This window comes from Ornithorhynchus anatinus, chromosome 2 (genome assembly GCF_004115215.2).
Source record: "Ornithorhynchus anatinus isolate Pmale09 chromosome 2, mOrnAna1.pri.v4, whole genome shotgun sequence".
In the NCBI taxonomy this organism is placed as follows: domain Eukaryota; kingdom Metazoa; phylum Chordata; class Mammalia; order Monotremata; family Ornithorhynchidae; genus Ornithorhynchus; species Ornithorhynchus anatinus.
In genome coordinates this window covers 20,106,748-20,126,623 of record NC_041729.1, presented here as the reverse complement: position 1 = coordinate 20,126,623, position 19,876 = coordinate 20,106,748, and the positions used below count along the sequence as shown (strand labels likewise).

The 19,876-nt window shown below is 43.1% G+C and overlaps 1 protein-coding gene across 1 annotated transcript in view; it reads right to left on the bottom strand.

Moving 5' to 3' along the window:
* Positions 1 to 19,876, bottom strand: part of ACAD10 (acyl-CoA dehydrogenase family member 10) — a 53,564-nt gene that overhangs the window by 7,518 nt on the left and 26,170 nt on the right. Inside the window, exons 9-14 of the mRNA XM_029057844.1 lie at positions 17,999 to 18,067; positions 16,890 to 17,071; positions 14,536 to 14,686; positions 12,852 to 12,997; positions 10,994 to 11,167; positions 6,841 to 7,235 (exon numbers count right to left, since the gene is read on the bottom strand). Of these exons, the coding sequence (XP_028913677.1) occupies positions 6,841 to 7,235; positions 10,994 to 11,167; positions 12,852 to 12,997; positions 14,536 to 14,686; positions 16,890 to 17,071; positions 17,999 to 18,067 (1,117 nt within the window). The remainder of the gene's footprint in view (positions 1 to 6,840; positions 7,236 to 10,993; positions 11,168 to 12,851; positions 12,998 to 14,535; positions 14,687 to 16,889; positions 17,072 to 17,998; positions 18,068 to 19,876) is intronic.

Below are 19,876 nucleotides of genomic sequence, written 5' to 3'. Positions count from 1 at the left end.
AATCTATAAATTTGAGTATGTGTCAGAGCAAAAGGAAACCACAGCTGAAATGTTATATTTAGCTCCTAGATTTCAGAAAGGCAGTTACAGTGGGATGGGAACTAATGACAGACCTCTGAGAGGGAGGGGAGGCCCTCACAGCTCCCCTGCATGAAAAGAAAATTACATCGCACACAAGCCGCCAAGACTCGCTCGCTCTGCTCTTCCGCTCTCTCCCCGCCCCACAGCACTTATGTATAATATGTATATACTTGTATTGATGTCTGTCTTTCCCCTCTAGACTGCAAGCCCATTTTGGACACGGATTGTCTCTCTTTAGTGCTGTACTGTACTTTCCGAGTGCTTAGTACAGTGCTCTGCCCACAGTGAGCACTCAATAAATACGATTGAATGAATGATTGAAGCCGCTAAGAGTTTCATTCTAGTGGAACAATAACAGAGGCCCTGCCAACTCTACCCTGTTCTCCTGCAGCAAATGCCAGGGAAATGAACTTAAATGGACACCCTACTCTGAGTCCACTGAAAATGAACTCGACCTGTACTATGATTTTTATTTTTTTATAATCCAGTAACTGATGGCTTAGAGATCAGTGAGCACTGCCGAAAAGAAATCACTAACATTAATAGCAGCAGCGAGGCAGGGAACCCTGGTTTGAAATGGATCAAACAATGGTATTTACTGAATATTTATTGTGTGCAGAGCACTGTACTAAGTACAGTACAACAGAGTTGTTAAACACATTCCTTGCCCGCAGGAGCAACGAACTGATTAAAGCTTACAGTCTGGAGGATATTCCGGCACACTTAGTTCGGTCAAAATAGATTTCTCATCAGTATGATTTTGGTGAGAACGTTATTAGGGAATAGTCTTCTGACAATAATAATAATAATTATGGTTTTTGTTAAGGACTATGTGCCAAGCACTGTTCTAAGTGCTGGGGTAGATATAAGGTAATCAGGTGTCCCAGGTGGGGCTCACACTTTTAATCCCCATTTTACAGATGAGGTAACTGAGGCCCAGAGAAGCCAAGTGACTTGCCCAGGTCACCCAGCAGACCAGTGGCAGAGCCGGGATTAGAACCCACGACCTTCTGACTCCGAGGCCCGTGCTCTATCCATTACGCCACGCTGCTTCCCAATGTGTCAGCGTGAGTCCACATGGAAACAGGATGCTGTGTAGTGGAAGGAGTCGCTTTTGTATGTGGATATAATCACAGGTGTATGGGGTGGGATACACTGAGTTTTCTCCTTAAAATGGGATCTGATGAGAACACAATCCCCATGTGTTAGGCTAACTGGATGTGTTTTCATAATGAACTTGAGCCAAGTACCTGTTGTCCACCATTTATGACCAGTGATGGCATAGGAATTTCTCTCCTCTGTGATCGAAGATTCAGTGTTGGTAGCATCTGAAGAAGCAACCTAAACAAAAGTATACTGAGGAGAGAATCCATCAACCACTCGGTGGTATTACTGAACACTTGCCATGTGCAGAGCACTGTACTAAATGCTTGGGAGAGTGCAACGGGGTTGCATTGTTCCCTGTCCACGAGAAGCTTACAGTCTGGGGGAAGACGGACATTAGAATAAATTCCAGATTTATTTATTTATTCCCACCTATTTTGTGGGACTAAGGGCGAGATGAATATAAAGTGCTTAAATGGTTACAGATCTAAGTGCACAGGCAATCTGAAGGGGGAAGGAGTCGGGGAAGTGAAGATTTAGGAATTCACACAGTCTTTCTCTCTAGACTATAAGCCCCTTGTAGGCAAGGAACATGTCTACCGACTGTTATACCACACTCTTCCAAGCGCATACTACAGGTACTGTTGCCTAGTGGGTAGAGTACGGGTTTGGGAGTCAGAAGGACCTGGTTTTAATCCCAGCTCCACCATTTGCCTGCTCTGTGACTTTGGGCAAGTCACTTGACTTCTCTGGGCCTCAGTTACCTCATCTGTAAAATGGGGATTAGGACTGTGAACCCCATGTGGGACATGGTCTTTGTCCAACCTGATTAGTTTGTGCCCACCCAAGTATGTAGAACAGTGCATGATGCATAGTCAGGGCTTAACAAACACCATCATCATCAATGAATTACAGTGCTCTGCACAAAGTAAATGCTCAGTAAATCTGATTGATCGATCGCAAGCACCTCTTTGGAGGAGATGGTTTATAAGAGTGGAAGGAGGTTCTGTGGACCTTCCAACTTCCAGGATGCCTACCTGGGGTTCGGTTAAGGAAAAACACGACCGGATCTTTCCCTCTAGCAAAAGAATCAGTCAGTGAGCCTTCTGCTTTTCTGTACCACATCACAGAAGCATCTCCATACTTCCATTGTAGGGGAAGAGGAATTAAAAACCTAGAAAAGGTCACACCAATCATACCAATTCCCAATACATCTATAATCATAAACATCAATTATCAAACATCTTTTTGTTTTTCAAGACGACCCTGATGATAGGATTCATTTCATCCACCAAAAATGGACTTGAATTCTTAGAGTGGTGCCTGCTTACAGTGGTTCATTCACAGCTACTTATTGTCCAGTGATGCCCAGTGAAAGGGTCTGAGGGGTTAGGAAGCAGTGTGGCTTAATGGTCACAGCATAGGTCTGGGAGTCATAAGGACCCGGGTTCTAATCTAGACTCTGCCACTTGTGTGTTGTGTGACCTTGGGCAAGTCACTTCCTTTCCTCTCTGCCTCAATTACCTCATCTGTAATTGGGGATTAAGATAATAATAATAATAATAATGTTGGTATTTGTTAAGCGCTTACTATGTGCCGAGCACTGTTCTAAGCGCTGGGGTAGACACAGGGGAATCAGGTTGTCCCACGTGGGGCTCACAGTCTTAATCCCCATTTTACAGATGAGGGAACTGAGGCACCGAGAAGTTAAGTGACTTGCCCAAAGTCACACAGCTGGCAAGTGGCAGAGCCGGGGTTTGAACCCATGACCTCTGACTCCAAAGCCCGTGCTCTTTCCAGTGAGCCACGCTGCTTCTCGAGTGTAAGGCCCATGTGGGACAGGGACTGTGTGCAACTTGGTTAACTTGTACCTACCCCAGCATTTAGAACAGTGCTTGGCACATAGTAAGTGCTGAACGAGTATCGTACTTACTATTATCTGAAGCTTCTGGGGGATGTCATTTATTCTTATAAGAAATCAAGGACTTCCCTTTCAGTAGTATTCCTGATAATGCATGGTCTCACAACCAAGAAAAGAGTGAAACATGGGGTCACTTGCCCTGCCCCTCCCCTGATCTCATTAGACCATTAGGCCACACAGAAACCAGCTCTTGATCCTTGATCCACGGCACTTTGTAAATCCTCCCATTCTCTTCAAGATTCAAAAAGTGGTCTAATAATGAAGACCAGGCAAGCAGAAATGCAGAAGGGGAACAGGCTTCATATCCATCAGGGTGCATTACCACATTCTTTCATAATCATGTTCCTGATGCCGGTCCTAACACTATAACTTGAAATGCTTTTCTCCATCAAAAAATGTTTGTATCCTACTTCCAACTTGCGGTGCTGCAAAACATACTGCCCAGGGATTATGGCGCCTCTCAGGATCACACCGGGAGAGTTTCCATCCGGTACTATACCAGTCTCGACTTCGGGAAGGAGAATAAAGCAGGGGCATATCCAATCCATTCCTAGCTTGGGGAGTGGCTAGCGAGTGGAAGGCAATCTGTTACGAGTCAAAATTCAACTGTGCTGGGAGACTGGCATGGGAGAGAATCAAGAGCAGAGACTCAAGTTTACTACGCGGAAGAAGGCAATGGTAAAACATTTCTGGATTTTTACTAAGAAACTCTATGGATTCATCACCAGAACGATTGCAGATGGAGGTGGGGCACTCTGGGAGAGATGTGTCCATGGAGTGGCTACGGTCGGAGATGACTCGACAGCATAAGCCAAAACAAGACAAGGCCTACCCAGCTAGCTGTGGGGGTAGAAGTCTTTTATAGAGTTTAGGGAATTCTCGGCAGAAGCGGTGCTCAAAACTCTGCCAATCCAGATTCAGGCTCGGGGAGGGGAGACTGCCTACCTGTCTTCCATCACTCTCTATTTCCTCCTGACCGACTCTTCTTTTCTCAGCTCTCCTTCCATCAACCATGCCTTTCCCCTCATGGTTCCCTACCCAGTTACTTATGGTTCAGATTTATTACCAAAAACCATAAGTACTGGATTATTTATTTATATTCAGATTCTTACTTATTTTATCTGATGTGAGTTAGGAAGAATTATTTTTCAAGGTGGAACAGATAGAGGCCATTAGACAGACAGACATACACATAACTCCTTCATAGCTGAACAAGCTGGGCACTCCCACATTTATGTCTGTGTGAGTGAAGATTGGAACCATCACCCCCAAAATGAGGCAGAGAGGGAAAGGGAAAGAATTACATCCTGAGACACCTTCACCTACATATTTGAATTTGAAAGTAATCTGTTCTGGGCTTCCGGTCTTCATTTTTTATTGCTTCCCATTTAAGGTGAAACTCATCTATCACTGCTGCTTTGTTGGTAGTTTCAAAGAGGAGAAGGCTAACAGAGAGAAAATGACCCTGGAGCAAGGGCCAGGAAAACATACAACTTTGTCGCGTAGTTTTAGAAAAGATTTAAGGCAGATGTCTCAGGGGAATAGAGGGATGTCCCCATGAGTTCACATAAATGTATATATTCCAGTCCAGCCCCATACTTCTTCTCAGGATTACTCCTCAGTGGCAAGAATAGGTTCCACAGGCCTTCTGACTTGGCTTTCTCCTTTCACAGAGAGATAGCATGTCATGTGAGACTTGAGCCATCACCCTAAACATTAGCCCCACAAGGGATTTGAGGGAAAAGAGGCAAAGCAATAGATTTAAATACAAAATCCGTCTATCTTCAGAGGGCATATGGTCATGGTTCTGGAGGAATAGCCTGTTGTTTTCTGGAGGTGGAGGACGGAGGAAGGAATAGTGGTGACCAGTTGCTGAACTTCAGTTCTGAAAGCTTCCCCTTCCAGTTCTGAGCCTGGTGGCCTGGGTCTGAGGACTGCTGGCAACGAGCAGACTGTTTTTTCTGTTTGTTTTCTATGGTTTTTGTTTCATTTTGCTTTATGGTATTTGCTAAATGCTTACTTTGTGTCAAACACTGTTTTAAGGGCTGGGGTAATGATAATAATAATAATTACTATGGTATTTGTTAAGAGCTTACTTTGTGCCAAGCACTGTTCTAAGCGCTGGGATTAAAACAAGGTAATCAAGTTGGACAGTCCCTGTCTCACATGGGGTTCACAGTCTTAATCCCCATTTTACAGTTGGGGAAGCAGCATGGCTGGGGGGAAAGAGCCTGGGCTTCGGAGTCAGGGCTCATGGGTTCGACTCCCGGCTCTGCCACTTGTCAGCTGTGTGACTGTGGGCAAGTCACTTAACTTCTCTGTGCCTCAATTACCTCATCTGTAAAATGGGGATTAACTGTGAGCCTCACGTAGGACAACCTGTTGACCCTGTATCTACCCCAGCGCTTAGAACAGTGCTCTGCACATAGTAAGCGCTTAACAAATACCAACATTATTATTATTAGATGAGGTAACTGAGGCACAGAGAAGTGAAGTGACGTGCCCAAGGTCACATAGCAAACAAGTGGCAAAGCCATGACCTTCTGACTCCCAGGCCTGTGCTCTATCCACAAGTTAATTGGCTCGGACACAATCGCTGTCCTGCACGGGGTTCACAGTCTAAGAACTTAATTCCCATTTAACAGTCAAGGAAAAAGAGAAGTTAAGTGACTTACCCAAGGTCACATAGCAAGCAATCGGCAGTTGGGGTTATAATCCAGGTCACCTGACTCCCAGGCCTATGTTCTTTCCACTAGCCATGTTGCTTTTCTTTAAGTTCTTACTATGTGCCAGCCACTATATTAAGTGCTGGAGTAGGCACAAGCTTATCAGGTTGGACACAGCCCATGTCCCACATGGGGCTCACTATGAATCCCCACTTTGCACATGAAGTAACAGAGGCACCTCACTTGCCTAAGGTCACACAGCAGATAAGTGGTGGAGCTGGGATTAGAAGGCCGGTTAGCATGCTCCCCAGTTCACCATGCCAGGATTGATCTCGACTGTTGGTCATTTTGGGGCTGTTTCTGCAGGAGGAAAAACTATGAATGACAGCAAAGGAAGAAGACAGGAAATCAAGTGATAGATGAAATAGGGAGGTTAGGTTGGGGCAAAGAAAGGAAAGAGAAAAGAACATCATCTAGAGGGGTTTCCAGAAGAAAATTTTCAAAAGCATATTTTATGACTTTGTGGGTGTTACAAGAAGTTTTTCTAAAAGATGATCTGTAACAGGAATTTACTGTGGAGTTTAAAGAGTGAATATAGGCTAGAGGTACTTATTTTTCCAAGGTTAATTTAAGCTAAGGTACTTGGTTCATAGTCTTTGATTCTGGATCAGAATACTTACCTGTGCATATCACGCATAATTTTTTTTCCAGAGTTTTAACAATTCAAGTTCAATATTTCAAAAGATAATAAAGGTGGGAAGGAATTTAACTTAACTCTCCTTAGACCACATTCCCTATGCAGAAGGATGCAGTAAGCCAAGAAAAATGAAAGGAACACTATAAAGAAAAGAAGATTTAAAAATGCAATTATTGGGTCAGGAGAATGGTCTATCTGGCCTATTATTATCTCTGACATTGACAACAGGATAAATGGAAAAACAGTGTGATGGATGTGTTTCCTTGATGTCTAACTCTGTCAGCCTGCTCCAGAGTCAGGATTAATGATAAGCCATTTTTTTATGTGACAGCGCTCCACCTACATGTAATTCATAATAGGTCTGGTTTTACCTTGAGTTCTTCCATCAGGGAAGGTAGCGCCCATCTCCTCTCCGAAATCTGATGATTTCTTGGTTCCTGCTCAACAGGATAGATACAGTCCTCAACGAGTTGCTTCAGCTTGTGATCAAGTTTCTGGACTGGTGTGGAAAGAGTTTCTGGAGAGATAACTAGGATACCATGAGTCTCTGGAGGCTCTGAAAATTTGGCACAGCTTCTCCTTGTTCCATTTGCGCTTAGCAAAAGGTTGGGTCTGGCCCAGGTACAGTAAGATCTGGCGAGAGGTTTGGTTGCTGGCAGGTCTCTGAAGAGTCGGAACCCTTCTTTGACTGCGAAATCCCATCCTAAGTTTGACATGAACTCGGCCTTCTTCCCACTTTGTTCGGCTGCTGAGGAGCTTGCTTGCCCTATCCAGAATCATTAAAAAAAGGGTTAATAATCCAAAGCCTAGGTTCTGCTAAAACACAGTTTTCCTAAAACATGGAACTCCACGCTGCTTATCCCCAAAACTTGCAAGCACAAATTTTTATCTTGGTAACATTACCACCAGCTTCTGTGAATTCACTGAAAGACATGGCAGCTGCCTAATAATTCTCTTATTCAAAGCCTCCTTAGTTTGCCTCTTACTATATTGCTTTCTGCCACTGGCTTCTAGATTAATTAGGCAACTCTCTGAAGAGATTATGCCATCCTTGTCAAGCTATATTCTGTATACATACTTTAAGATTGCTGTCTTCTTTTAAGTTGCTAGCATTTTTGGTAATTGCTTTTGAAAATTGAAGATCCCTTTTCTTGTGGGAATAGCAATATTTTTTTTCATTATGCAAGCTCCCTTGCTCCTTTTTAAAAAAATCCCAGTTTCTCTATGCCTTAGACATCTTCATTCTATGCTTTTGCTTCCTTCATCCTCCATTCTGACCCTTACCCAGATGACATTTGACTTATAGAAAGGAAATATATAACTTTTTAATTCAAGATTCTTAATTATTTCCCCTTGTACATTGGTAGAAAGGATGTTCTTTCATTTATTTAGTTCAATTTAATCTCTTCCTCTTTCTGAGATTTGGCTCCCCTGTCATTTAAATAAATTGCCTCTATTAGTTTCCATTTACTGCCTCTATCAGTTCCACTATGCTTTCTCTCCATGACCAGGAAAGAAGCTTTGGTTTTTTTTTTTTTAATGGTATCTGTTCAACACTTACTGTGTGCCAGGCGCTGGGGTAGATAGGAGCTGATCAGATTGGACACAGTCCATGTCCCCCCTGGGGACTTAATCCCCATTTTGCGGTTGAGGTAATGGAGGCAGAGGGAAGTTAAGTGACTTGTCCAAAGTCATACAGAAGATAAGTGGCACAGTCAGGAATAGAACCCAGGTCCTTCTGACTTCCAGGCCTGTGCTCTGTACACTAGGCCATGCTGCTTCTGCTGATTGGGGTGGATTTAATATCGGTGTATGGCCATTCTCCAAATGGGGTCTCTAACTGAAGAAAAGCAGTGACTAGCAGGAAGTAGTAATCTAGAGAAACAGTGTGGGCTAGTGGAAAGAGCAAAGGCCTAGGAATCAGAATAACTGGGTTCTTAGCCCAGATCTTCCAATAGCCTGTTGTGTGACTTTGGGCAGGTCTCTTAACCTCTCTGTGACTCAGTTACCTCATCTGTAAAATAGGAAAGATAATTATTCACCATCCCCCTAACTTCACTTCTGCCTCAGGATGACAGGGTGCATCTTTTCCCTGCATTTCTGGAGCATTTCTGCTCCAGCCCCATTCTTTCGAGAATGACTTCTGGCTGGATTCTTGGGTGGGAGATGGGGTTGATTAGAGCCAGTGAACTTTACAGCTAAATTTTGTAAATTGGGGGGCTTTTGGATGCTTTATAGAGGCCTTCCCCAAATAAGTCTTCACCTCCTTTTCCCTCATTCGCTTCTGGATTGCCCTTGACCTTTACCTTTATTCACCCAACCTTAGCCTACGGCACTTACGTACACATCTGTAATTTATTTACTTATATTAATGTCTGCCTCCCCTTCTAGACTGTAAGCTCCTTGTGGACAGGGAATGAGTCTTCCAACTCTGTTATACTGTAGTCTCTCAAGCTCTTAGAACAGAGCTCTGCACACAGTAAAACACTCAATAAATCTAGTCAATTGCATTCACATATTTTCCTGTGCTGTTGAAAGTGTGTGAAGACATACAATCTAGTCAACCTTGGAATTAGGCCAATCAAGGGGTTCAGAATGTTGCCAAAATGGCTATCCATCTGTTGGAATAAGTAAGGGGGTCTCACAGCTAGAGCGTTCCATAATGGTTATTATACAGATTATTTGACTTCTTTACTGTGTGTTTGTCTGCAGTGATTAAAGAGATGTTTTAAAAATAGGAGTTTGTTTAGCTCCTCTTAGGACATTGGAGCATGACCCAGAGTTAAAGTGACAAACTGTGCTTTAGCAAAGTGATTCAGTGCTTCAGAAAACAGCTGAGAGGTAGAGTGTATGTCTACACATCCACAACCATTTAATGGACTTAGTAGCAGATTATCTTTAATTCCTCAAGTTTCTTTCCAGCACTAAGAAGTAGCAAAAATTACAGCCCAGAGACTGTGAAATATGAAAAGCTGAAAAGCAGGAATTTCTACAAATTCCAGCTTGCTCCGAGCCTATTTATCTGGCAGGATTGTCTCAAATTTTTTCCTCTAATTTTTATTTTCACCTCCTGCTGCAGCTGTTACCCAACTTCCTTTCCCAGAATAGTCTGGCAGGGACTGCACTGCCCAGAATGTTTACACTGGCTCCCTGGTCATGTAGCACAATGCTGCAGCAGCTGATCTGATGACTGAATTCCCTTGGCAGCATATAAGTCCTTAGACATCTTGGACCCTGAGGTGACAGCTAACCTACTTGCCCTAACTTTAGCTATCTGCCTTCCTCCCAAACAGAGGAGAGTTTAATGTGTCTGTTTTGCCCCCGACAGGTCTCAATTTAAGGATGATTTCACTCGTTACCCTGCACAACTGCAAATCTCGTTTAGTGACACTGAGTAACATCACGCAATGCTGACACATGTACTTAGTATTTTTCAGTCTCTTTTCCTTTTAAAGGGGCAACTCAATTAGGGGGAAATGGAGGTACTTCCAAAAGCGTTTAAATGAGGGACCTGTCCACTTAAGTAAAAGCCACAGCGGTCTCTTTTCACTGTGGAAATCTTGATGTTTACTGAAGCTGATGACTTTTACTGAGCAACAGCTGAACCGACTCAGCTTTTTGAAGCCTACACTAAACTGGCTACTCCACTAGGTCTTCTGATTTCCCAGGAACACCCTAGTCAGTCAATCGTATTTACTGAGCTCTTACTGTGCGCAGAGCACTGTATTAAGTGCTTGGGAGAGTACAACATAACAATAAACAGACACATTCCCTGCCCACAATGAGCTTGCAGTCTAGAGGGGGAGACAACTATTAATATAAATAAATATTATTTATAAATAAATTACAGATATGTACATAAGTACTGTGGGGCTGAGGGGGGGGAATGAATAAAGGGAACAAGTCAGGGATGACGCAGAAGGGAGTGGGAGACGAGGGAAGGGGGGCTTAGTTCTCTAACTTGTTCTCTGGTTCTGTTTGACTTTGCTATAGCTGCCAGCAACTGTCATTTCGAGGGACAGTTTTCTGCCATCTGTGCTAATGAGGCAGGCCCACGAAGAAGCTTAGCCAAACAAAAGGTAGCCCAGGATGGAAGGAGCATCTTGGCCCTGAGCACAGCAAAGGGACAGGCAGTGTCATCAAGTCACGTAGGCCTGATGGGGAGAGTGGAGGTGGGCCAAGGGGAACTCGGCACAGCCAACTTTGCGGACATGGGGGACGCAGAGTAAAGGAAGGCCTATTTGCAACGGATAAAACTTAAAAATCTGTTGCTACTCCACAAGGACCCTGACCTTGGGTTGAACTTTCCTAAGTGCTTAATGCAGGGCATGGTGTCCAGTGAGTCCTCAGTCTACTCACGGATAATTAAAGGCTGACTAGCCTATACTCTCCCTCTAGGCACGGAATGTGTCGATTATCTTGTTATATTGTACTATTCCAAGTGCTTAATACAGTGCTCTGCACAGAGTAAATGCTCAATAAATACAACTGACTATATTCAGGCCTGTTTATGGGCAGTGTTACCTGTGAGTGAACGTTTGTACACGTCCTGCAGGATTGTGGCCACATGGAAAGAGGAAAAGGCCATGTAGAAGTTCCAGTTTTCAACGGGAGGGAGTCCCCTGTTTAGACAATACATTCTGAAATATTCCTCTGCAGTGGGAATTCCTTGCTGAGTTAAATCACAATCGCTCAAACCTGAAAGAAAATATAAAATCCCTTTACTAGCAGCCATTTACCCAACCATCCCCTAGCCAGGTATTTTGATTCCCTAAATCAATTTGCTTCATTCACAACTGGGCCAGAGATTAGCAACTTTTTTCTTAAGAGTTTTCTAGGAATCCAGAATGGTACATGAATCTGTGCACTTAAAACTATCATTCACAAACTGGTTCTTAAAAGACTAGGGGCCTAATTATTATAGGTAGTAAAGACAGAAGCTCTGGGACCCATATCCATCTGTCCACAATTTAAGTTAAGGGTTCCAGATAAGTCCATTTTTAATGGTATTTGTTAAGCACTTACTATGTGCCTGGGACTGTACTAAGTGCTGGGGTAGACACAAGCTAATCAAGTTGGACATAGTCCTTGTCCCACATGGGGTTCATAGTCTTAATCACCATTTTACAGATGAGGTAACTAAGGCACTGAAAAGATAAGTGACTTGCCCAAGGTCTCACAGCAGACAAGTGGCAGAGCCAGGATTAGAACCCAGATCCTTCTGACTCCCCAGGCCCATGCTCTCTCCATTAGGCCATGCTGCTTCTCAGACACTTGCCCCTATCACCATGACTTCTCCAAAGCCAAAAGGGATTTTGAGGAAAACGGTATTTGCAAGGTACACTGCGAGTGGAAGGAGTTAAGTTAGAAGAAAATTGTGTGTGTACGTATATTAAAAAAAAAGCTGCATGTTCCCTTCTGAGTCCAAAATTTCTAACTGTGGTAGGGACTTAATGAGGCCTCTACATGTTTATCTTCCTCTCAAATGTCTAATAAGAGCCATTTGCTTCCCTGTGACCCCAGCCCTAGAAATCTCCTGGATTTTAAAATTGGGCCCGGAGGGAAAGGAGTGAGGGACGACAAGAAGGGAAGAAGAGGAGTAATAGTGGCAACAGGCTTATTATTATGCTCTTACTGGGTGCAGAGCACTGTACTAAGAGCTGGGAAAGAATACACAGATGGGAATTAGACACAGAAGAAGAGGACAAGGAGAAGGAGGAGGAGAAGGAGGAAGAGTTGAAAAAGGAAGAGAAGGAGAAATAGAAAGAGGAGGAGAAAAGGATGGAGAAGAAAGAACAGTCTCATAAGGACAGGGAAAGAAAGACAAACCTAAGGAGCAGAGACAGAAGAAGAGGGAATGACAGCATTACAGTAAAATTACGGGCAGGGAATGTGTCTGCTAATTCTCTTATACTGTACTCTTTCAAACATTTAGTACAGTGCTCTGCACAGAGTAAGTACTCAATAAATATGATTCCTTGGAAAGAAGGGAAAACAAAAGAAGAAATCATTATGTTTCTGAGAACAGGTCATTCCTCCAAATATAAATAAATTGGCTTCACTCCGCTTCCTAAAACAATGATCCCAAGGGAAGAATGGGGTAATACTGTTAGTATATATCAAATTTTTACTTGGCTCACTTAAATTTTGTCCTCAAATTAATGTGTATGGTATACACTTATTGAACATTTACGATGAAATGAAATTTCCCCTCTGCAAGTTTGTGATTGAAATGTATATTGTCTATTTACATGTTCACTGACACAGGATCAAGTGGTCCTCTCTGCCATGCTCCTTCATGCCAGGCCTTTCAATAGCAAATACCTCTCAATGCTAAATGCTTTGAGAAAGTCAATTTAGTTGCTCCACCAGCTAAGCTTACCTTTCAGAATGTGAAAATTAGGGGGCAAATAGTGAGCCAGACAGTTATAGGCCACATCAGCGAGGGGGTCTCCTAACGTAGAAAGTTCCCAATCAAGGACACAGAGCACTTCTGCTTTCTCAGGATGAAAGATCAAGTTGTTCAACCTAAATCAAAAACATGACAAATTGGAAAAATACTTTCAAATTATGAGCAGGCGATACAGTCTGCCACAGATTCCCCTCATTTTTTCCTACAAGCTCCTGATATAGACTGTAAGCTCATTGTGGACAGGGAACATGTATGCCAACTCTGTTGTATTGTACTCTCCCAAGAGTTTAGTACAGTGCTCTGCACACAGCAAGTGCTCCATAAATACCAATGACAAAGCTGTTGATGATGACCTAAATATTTTGTGTCCGGCTGCAGTGCCTGGAAGCATAAAGCAAAGTTAATTCAAGGGTCTACGAAGCCGTTGGCAGCAGTCCTTCGGAAAAAAACAACATTATAGACAGTTACCTCACTGGAGGACGTTAAGACTAGACTGTAAGCCTGTCAGTGGGCAGGGATTGTCTCTATCTGTTGCCAAATTGTACATTCCAAGCACTTAGTACAATGCTCTGCACATAGTAAGCGCTCAATAAATACTGTTGAATGAATGAATGAATGAATGAATGAATGAAAGTAAGCAGTCAGAGCAATGACCAGGTCTCCAAGCAAGTTTTTGAGTTTGATCCTGGCATCCTTGAAAGTAAGACCTTTGACCTGCCATTCAACCCCCTGCGTGATGACGGTTGGACTAGAGAACGGCTGGGTTTCAAATGGGTTTGCAAGGAGAGATTCTGTAGGTCAGAGACCGGGGGTGGGGGGTGGGGGGCCTTGAAGCGAGGAAGGAAAGGAAAGAGAAGCAATTACCAAGCACATGCAGCATGCCGCTTCCGAAAATCAAGCCCAGCACTGAGTTAAGAAGCAGCTAGGCCTTTTCTGCAGAAACTAGAGAGAAGGAGAGGACACAAGAGAAAACGAAGCATTTAAATTGGAGCAGCTCATTTCCAGTCAACACCTTCCTCCTGAAGCTGTTAGGGATTTGGTGTTTTGATCCAGGCAAGGGACCCCGTCCTGATTTAGAAGTCGGGAGAATTCCGCTTTTCAAGTAAAAACCTGTGCTTATAAATTATTCAGTAGAGTGCTTTTCTAAAGACAGAAAAGGGTTAAGGGACTGAAGGTGATTTCTTGTTCTGCCAGACTTCATTCCAGAGTGAGGCTCGCAGGTACTGGTGTGATAAGGAAAAATAAAAGGCTTATCAAAAAATACCACTGGCAGTTTCCGGAGCAAGAGAAGATCAAGTTAGCAATTCTGGCAGAACACCAGTTTCGAAGATGTATTTTTCTTTCAGCTGTAGATTTGTTGGGCAGCCCAGGCAAAATCACTCTGCCTCAATCTCTGAGTTAGTTTTAAAACGCACGCACAAATGAAAACACTAATAACTGATGGATCCTCAGGGGAGGTTGAGGGACCCACTCATCCTGTGACCTTCTTGAAGAGGCTGGTTGGCAAGTGTTTTGGAATGTGAACATTTTTCCTCTTTCCAGTGGCCACCTCATTTCACACGAGGGACCCGAAACAGCCTTAACATGGTCCCTTAACATGATTTAAAGAAGAGTCGCCTTCAAAACATCCTGCCCCCCAATCGGCCATTACTACCTGAAATCTCCATGAACCACTGTGGCCTTCTCTGTCCTGGGGAGATGAAGTGGGAGCCATTCAATAAGCCTCTCCATGGATGGGATAGTGTGGGTTTCTGTGGCTCGATACTGCTTAATCCTGGTTTGAACCTGATGCTGGAAATAGTCCCCTAAGGCAAACAAGATTAGAATGTGGGTGTACGGTTACCTAAGACTTCAAGTCTTGAACATTAACAAGAGAAAAAATTCATAAATTGCGCAGGAAGTACTCCAACTACCAGAAATAAAGTTGGTTTTCACTCAGAAGACAGCATTTATATTTCTCAGAAAAACTATACAAGTCCAACTCACAGTTGTTTGGAGCACCTGAAATATTACACAATTTTACGTTTAACAGGCTTTTACAAGACACATCTTTGTAGGGCAGAGCAACTAACCTGGGTCTAGGCTTCTGTACATCTGGATTCACCGTTTGTTGTTATATGCCACCATGGAGACAAGGGGAACTAGCAGCTGAGTGGATTCAGCATACTCTGTTACTGTTCATCCAGAAATACTCATCAGTTCCTTGCCCATCTTTTCCCCCAAAATGCTTAAAGTTAAAAGGCTATCAAAATGCAGTATATCCTTTGGTCCTTTTACTATTGAGGAGGAAGTAGAGGAGGAACAGAAAAATGATGAAGGAGAGAAGGATGAGGGGGATTTTCATCCCAGGATGGGACAGCCAAAAAAAAATCCCACCAGGAGATTCAATTTTGGAAAAGTCAACTAAGTTAACTATGAAAAAATACAGACTTTAATTATGAAAAAGGTGAAAAGTATAGCTAATAAACCCCCAAGAACCTAATAGACGCCTTGAAACTGTTAAAACACATCGTATTGGGATTTGGGTAAAACGTATTCCATAGACCAACAAATAGAAACCATGCACGGCTATCAGGCAGGGTAAAAAGTGGTCATCAGAAGAAAATCGTCTTCTTTTCAAAAATGGGAAGGTCACGCGAATGAGGAGAACAGGCAACTGCAATGTGTACATTCGGAAGGCCAAAATTAATTTTGAGGAGTACCTTCGAGGGATGTTTATGTAGATAGTACAGGATTTTAAAAATACATCAAAAGCAAGATGAATGCATGGAGTCTCCCACTGAAAACAACACACTGAAAGGCTACTTCAAGAACTGATTTTTGAGATAGGAGTTTGCCCAGCACCACTAGCCCTCTCTTGAGGTCAGTTAGAGAATCAGTGGGGCCACTTGGCAATCATGGCTCAAGGGGATGAGAAAGAGATACCAGGGAGCCTCAGTGAATTCTTCACTTTGGTTATTTCTGAGGAAGATAGCAGAGAGATTCCCGTATTCAAATTGTTTTCATCAGTGGACACATCAGGGGAACTAGATCAAACTAGGTGACCACACAGGATGTTTTAGGCCAAATAGATAAATTAAGTATAAACAGATCTCTGTGGCTGGATGGCATCCAACCAAAACTTTTAAAATACTTTGGTGGGGAGGTTGCAGACTTCCTGGCAAGAGAGGGAAAAACCTAATGTTACAAAAGGCCACTTTCCTAGTGAATCATCAATGTAACTCCCATCTATAAAAAGGATCCTGGGGGTTATTTAGGTATTATAGACAGGTGACTTACTTCTGCACTTGGAAAACTGGTAGAATCTCTAATTAAATTTAGGATTAGTGCACATCTAGAAAAACACAACCTTTCGGGGAAAAGCTGACATAGTTTCTGTATTCAACTATTCAGCAATGTTGGACAAAGCAAGGCTCGGCCTAGCAGTGCTGTGGAAGACTCTTCCCCCAGAGACCTGGGAGCGAAGTGAATTGGGTCAAGTTTTGCCCTGTAATGGAGGGGACGCCCACCCAGCAGTTCTAGTCAGCTCCAAAATGATGTCCTGGAAACAAATCCAAATCTGTGCATCTATGCTTGTATTTGGAAATATATACACACCCAAATATACACATGTACAGCACTAGAGTGGATGCCAAGGAGGAAATGATCACATCATTCCTCCAAGTACGCTACTGCCCCTGTCAAAGTATCATTGGTCTGACCCAGTAAAGGCCCTTTGTATATTTTTAAGTAAATAGGCAGTGGCTTTGGACAGAGTCAGATGGTCGCAACTAACATTAGAAAGACAGTGCAGCCAATATTAGAAGGGCAGTGCAAAAAAAGTTGCCTTATGGCATCAGACAAATTACATTGCTAATACACTTGAATAATCTTTAAGGCCAACAGGCAAAAGCTTGGTCCAACGCTAAATTTAGTACCCACTTTGGTATTACTGACAGTCTATAAATGTGGAAACACCACGATACCACAGAATGACTCAAAGGCAAGGCATCTCAACTACTTCCTTACCAGGCTTTCCATAGTCTTCCAGTCCTGCTGCTTTGATGTCAATGCTATGAAGTTTGCACAAGACTTTGTTCATGGCAGCATAGATAGCCTGTCGCTGACTTGGCTCCATTCCTGGCAGAGATGGGTCTTTGTAGATCTGCCCAGAACAGTACTCCATCAGGTAGAATGGGGAGCCAATGACACTGGGGGTTCACAAGCAGTGTTGTTTTATTTGCACGGCTCACATTCTCGTAGGCTGTTTCTTTAGTTGTCGCCTTATTTTTTTCTCATTTTCTTGGGTGACTGGTGCTAATGAAAGGGGTCAGATCTCCAGTTCTGTACTGGATTTTAATTTTCTCTCCTTGAGCACGTAGGTCTATAACAGAAGACCTCAGAGAGAAGATCTTAGAGAGAAGCACTGTGGCCTAGTGAAGAAAACACAGGCCTGGGAGTCAGAAGGAATTGGGTTCTAATCCTGGCTCTACCACTTGTCTGCTGTGACCTTGGGCAAGTCACTTCACTTCTTTGTGCTTCAGTTACCTCATCTATAAAGTCGGGATTAAGACTGTGAGAGCCACGTGGGACATGGACCGTGTCCAACCTGATTAGCCTGCATCTACCCCAGCCCTTAATACAGTGCTTGGCACATAGTAAGTGTTCAATAAAGATCATTGATGATGATGAGTGATGTGAATTGAACCCCGAAACCTTCCCTCCAGGTGAAACCCTGATCGATCATTAGACAACAACGACAGCTGCTTTTAACTTATCTAAAAGTGTTCACTCTCTTCTGCAGTTAACTTTTTGTTGAAGGCTCTGATCAGTACGATATTAAGAATTTCCCAAAAGAGAAAATCCAAAATTCTGTGTATAAGAATACCTAAACTTACAAAACAAGATTCCTACTACTGGAACCCTGAAGAAACGAGATCTGTTCATTACCCATCATGGTAAATTGTGTATGATTTTAATGCTTCTGAACTCTTGGGAAAAGTTACCTCCATGTCTCGGGTCCTTCGTATGACTTCCTTTCAGCTTTTCAACAGCTAATGTGGGCTCAGGTTTGGGTTCTTTCCCCCTTTCTCTTGAACCCTGTAGCTTGTATAAGTCATGGAAAAACTGAAAATTACCTTGAATCTTCACAAAGGGCAAGAACCTTGGGGACAGGAACTCCAGTGTCAGCAAGAGCCTTCATTATCCTGTCAGTACAAACAGCCCAGAGAACAAACACTTTTCAGTGGCAGAGTGACTGACCCTTTCATGTTGGAATTCCTGCTTCCTAAAAAGAGTTATTCTGCTTCATCTTTAAATTCACCATCTATTCCCCTGCAGAAAGGGCTCCCTGCACACTCCTGGATTTTTGAGGGGAATTCTATTATTCTGGAATATATTTGTAGCTTCTCACTTTACCAAGTGAGAAAAGACTCTCCATCAGAGAGGCATAATAATTAAAATACCAGTATTTTACAGATGTTAGATCTGAATTTTTAGTGAATGCCATATATTTTATAGCTCTTACTTCCTTGAACCTACAACAGTCTTGGTGACAGGAGAGAGAAGGAAAATACAAGACGTCAAGAGGAGAAAAAGAAATACCAAGAATAGATTGACAAGTTTGTTACCTCTCCCTACAAATCTCTGCCACACAATAATGGATCCAAGCCATAAAGGTGGAGGTGGAAAGCAGCTACAGGAAAAAAAACCCCAAAAACTAGGCAAAGCTTTGGGGCCTGTTTCTAGTCCTGCTAGTGTGTTGAAAATTTTGGAGTAAATTCATTGTTTTGTTCCCATTTGTTAATGAATTGTTCCAGGGGCAATGAACACTCCTTGATCCTGTGAATCTTGTCAGGATGCCTGATGACAGCCAATGTCTCAAAAGTAATTTTAAATTAAAAGGCAAAAGGAACTAAAGAAGATCCTTAACTGGGTATGGCTCAGGCTTCAGTCCCTGTAGCCATGCCCGAGGTGGGCATGCCAAGCCATTTCGCTGGCACTCCAGCCTAAGGCCATGCTGGGAACACTGATTTCCATTTCTGAAGAAGCAGTTTGGAGAGGCTTTTTGGAGAAGCCAGTTCAGAGTGGTTCTTCTAATAATAATAATAATAAAATGATGGTATTTGTTAAGCGCTTACTACGTGCAAAGCACTGTTCTAAGCGCTGGAGGGGATACAAGGTGATCAGGTTGTCCCACATGGGGCTCACAGTCTTGCTCCCCATTTTACAGATGAGGTCACTGAGGCACAGAGAAGTTAAGTGAGTTGCCCAAAGTCACACCCAAGTGACCCAAGTAATTGAGCCAGCCCTCTCCACCCTCCTGCCCCAGGCATACTAATCTTTCCTATCCATTCCTTCCCAGAAGTTAGAACAGGCACCATGGGGAGGGGCAGAGGTGCCTGTGACCTGGGTCTCCAGAGCTGGAAACAGTATACTCTACCTCCCTGGAAAGGATAGCTGTCCCTTGGCCAAGGCTTCCTTTAGGAGTCCAACACAAGCCAGGTCCATTTATCCTAAAGTTTGGAAAGGTGACTGTTTCAATTGCTGACCCCTTCCTGCATCCTTCCTCTGGTCTGGAACTCCCTTCCCACCTTCAAAGCTTGTACTCTCCCAAGCGCTTAATCCAGTGCTCAGCACATAGTAAGCACTCAATAAATACAACTGACTGACTGACAGTGACTTATTAAGTTCATATCTCAAGAAGCCTTCCCTGACTCTGCCCTCTTTTTCCCAACTCCCTCTCCCTTTTGAGTCACCTAGGCACTTGGATCTGTCTTCAACTGCTCAGCACTTCATGTACATAACCATAATTTATTTATACTAATGTTTGCCTCCCCCTCTAGACTGTAAACTTGTTGAGGGCAGGAAACATATCTAATAATGTGTCTGCCAATTCTGTTGTATTGTGTGCTCCCAAGTGCATAATACAAGAAATGTTCCATAAATACCATTGACTGATCGATTGATTAATCACTAATCCCTGTAAATTGAAGGGCTTCAGCTTCCCCGATGGT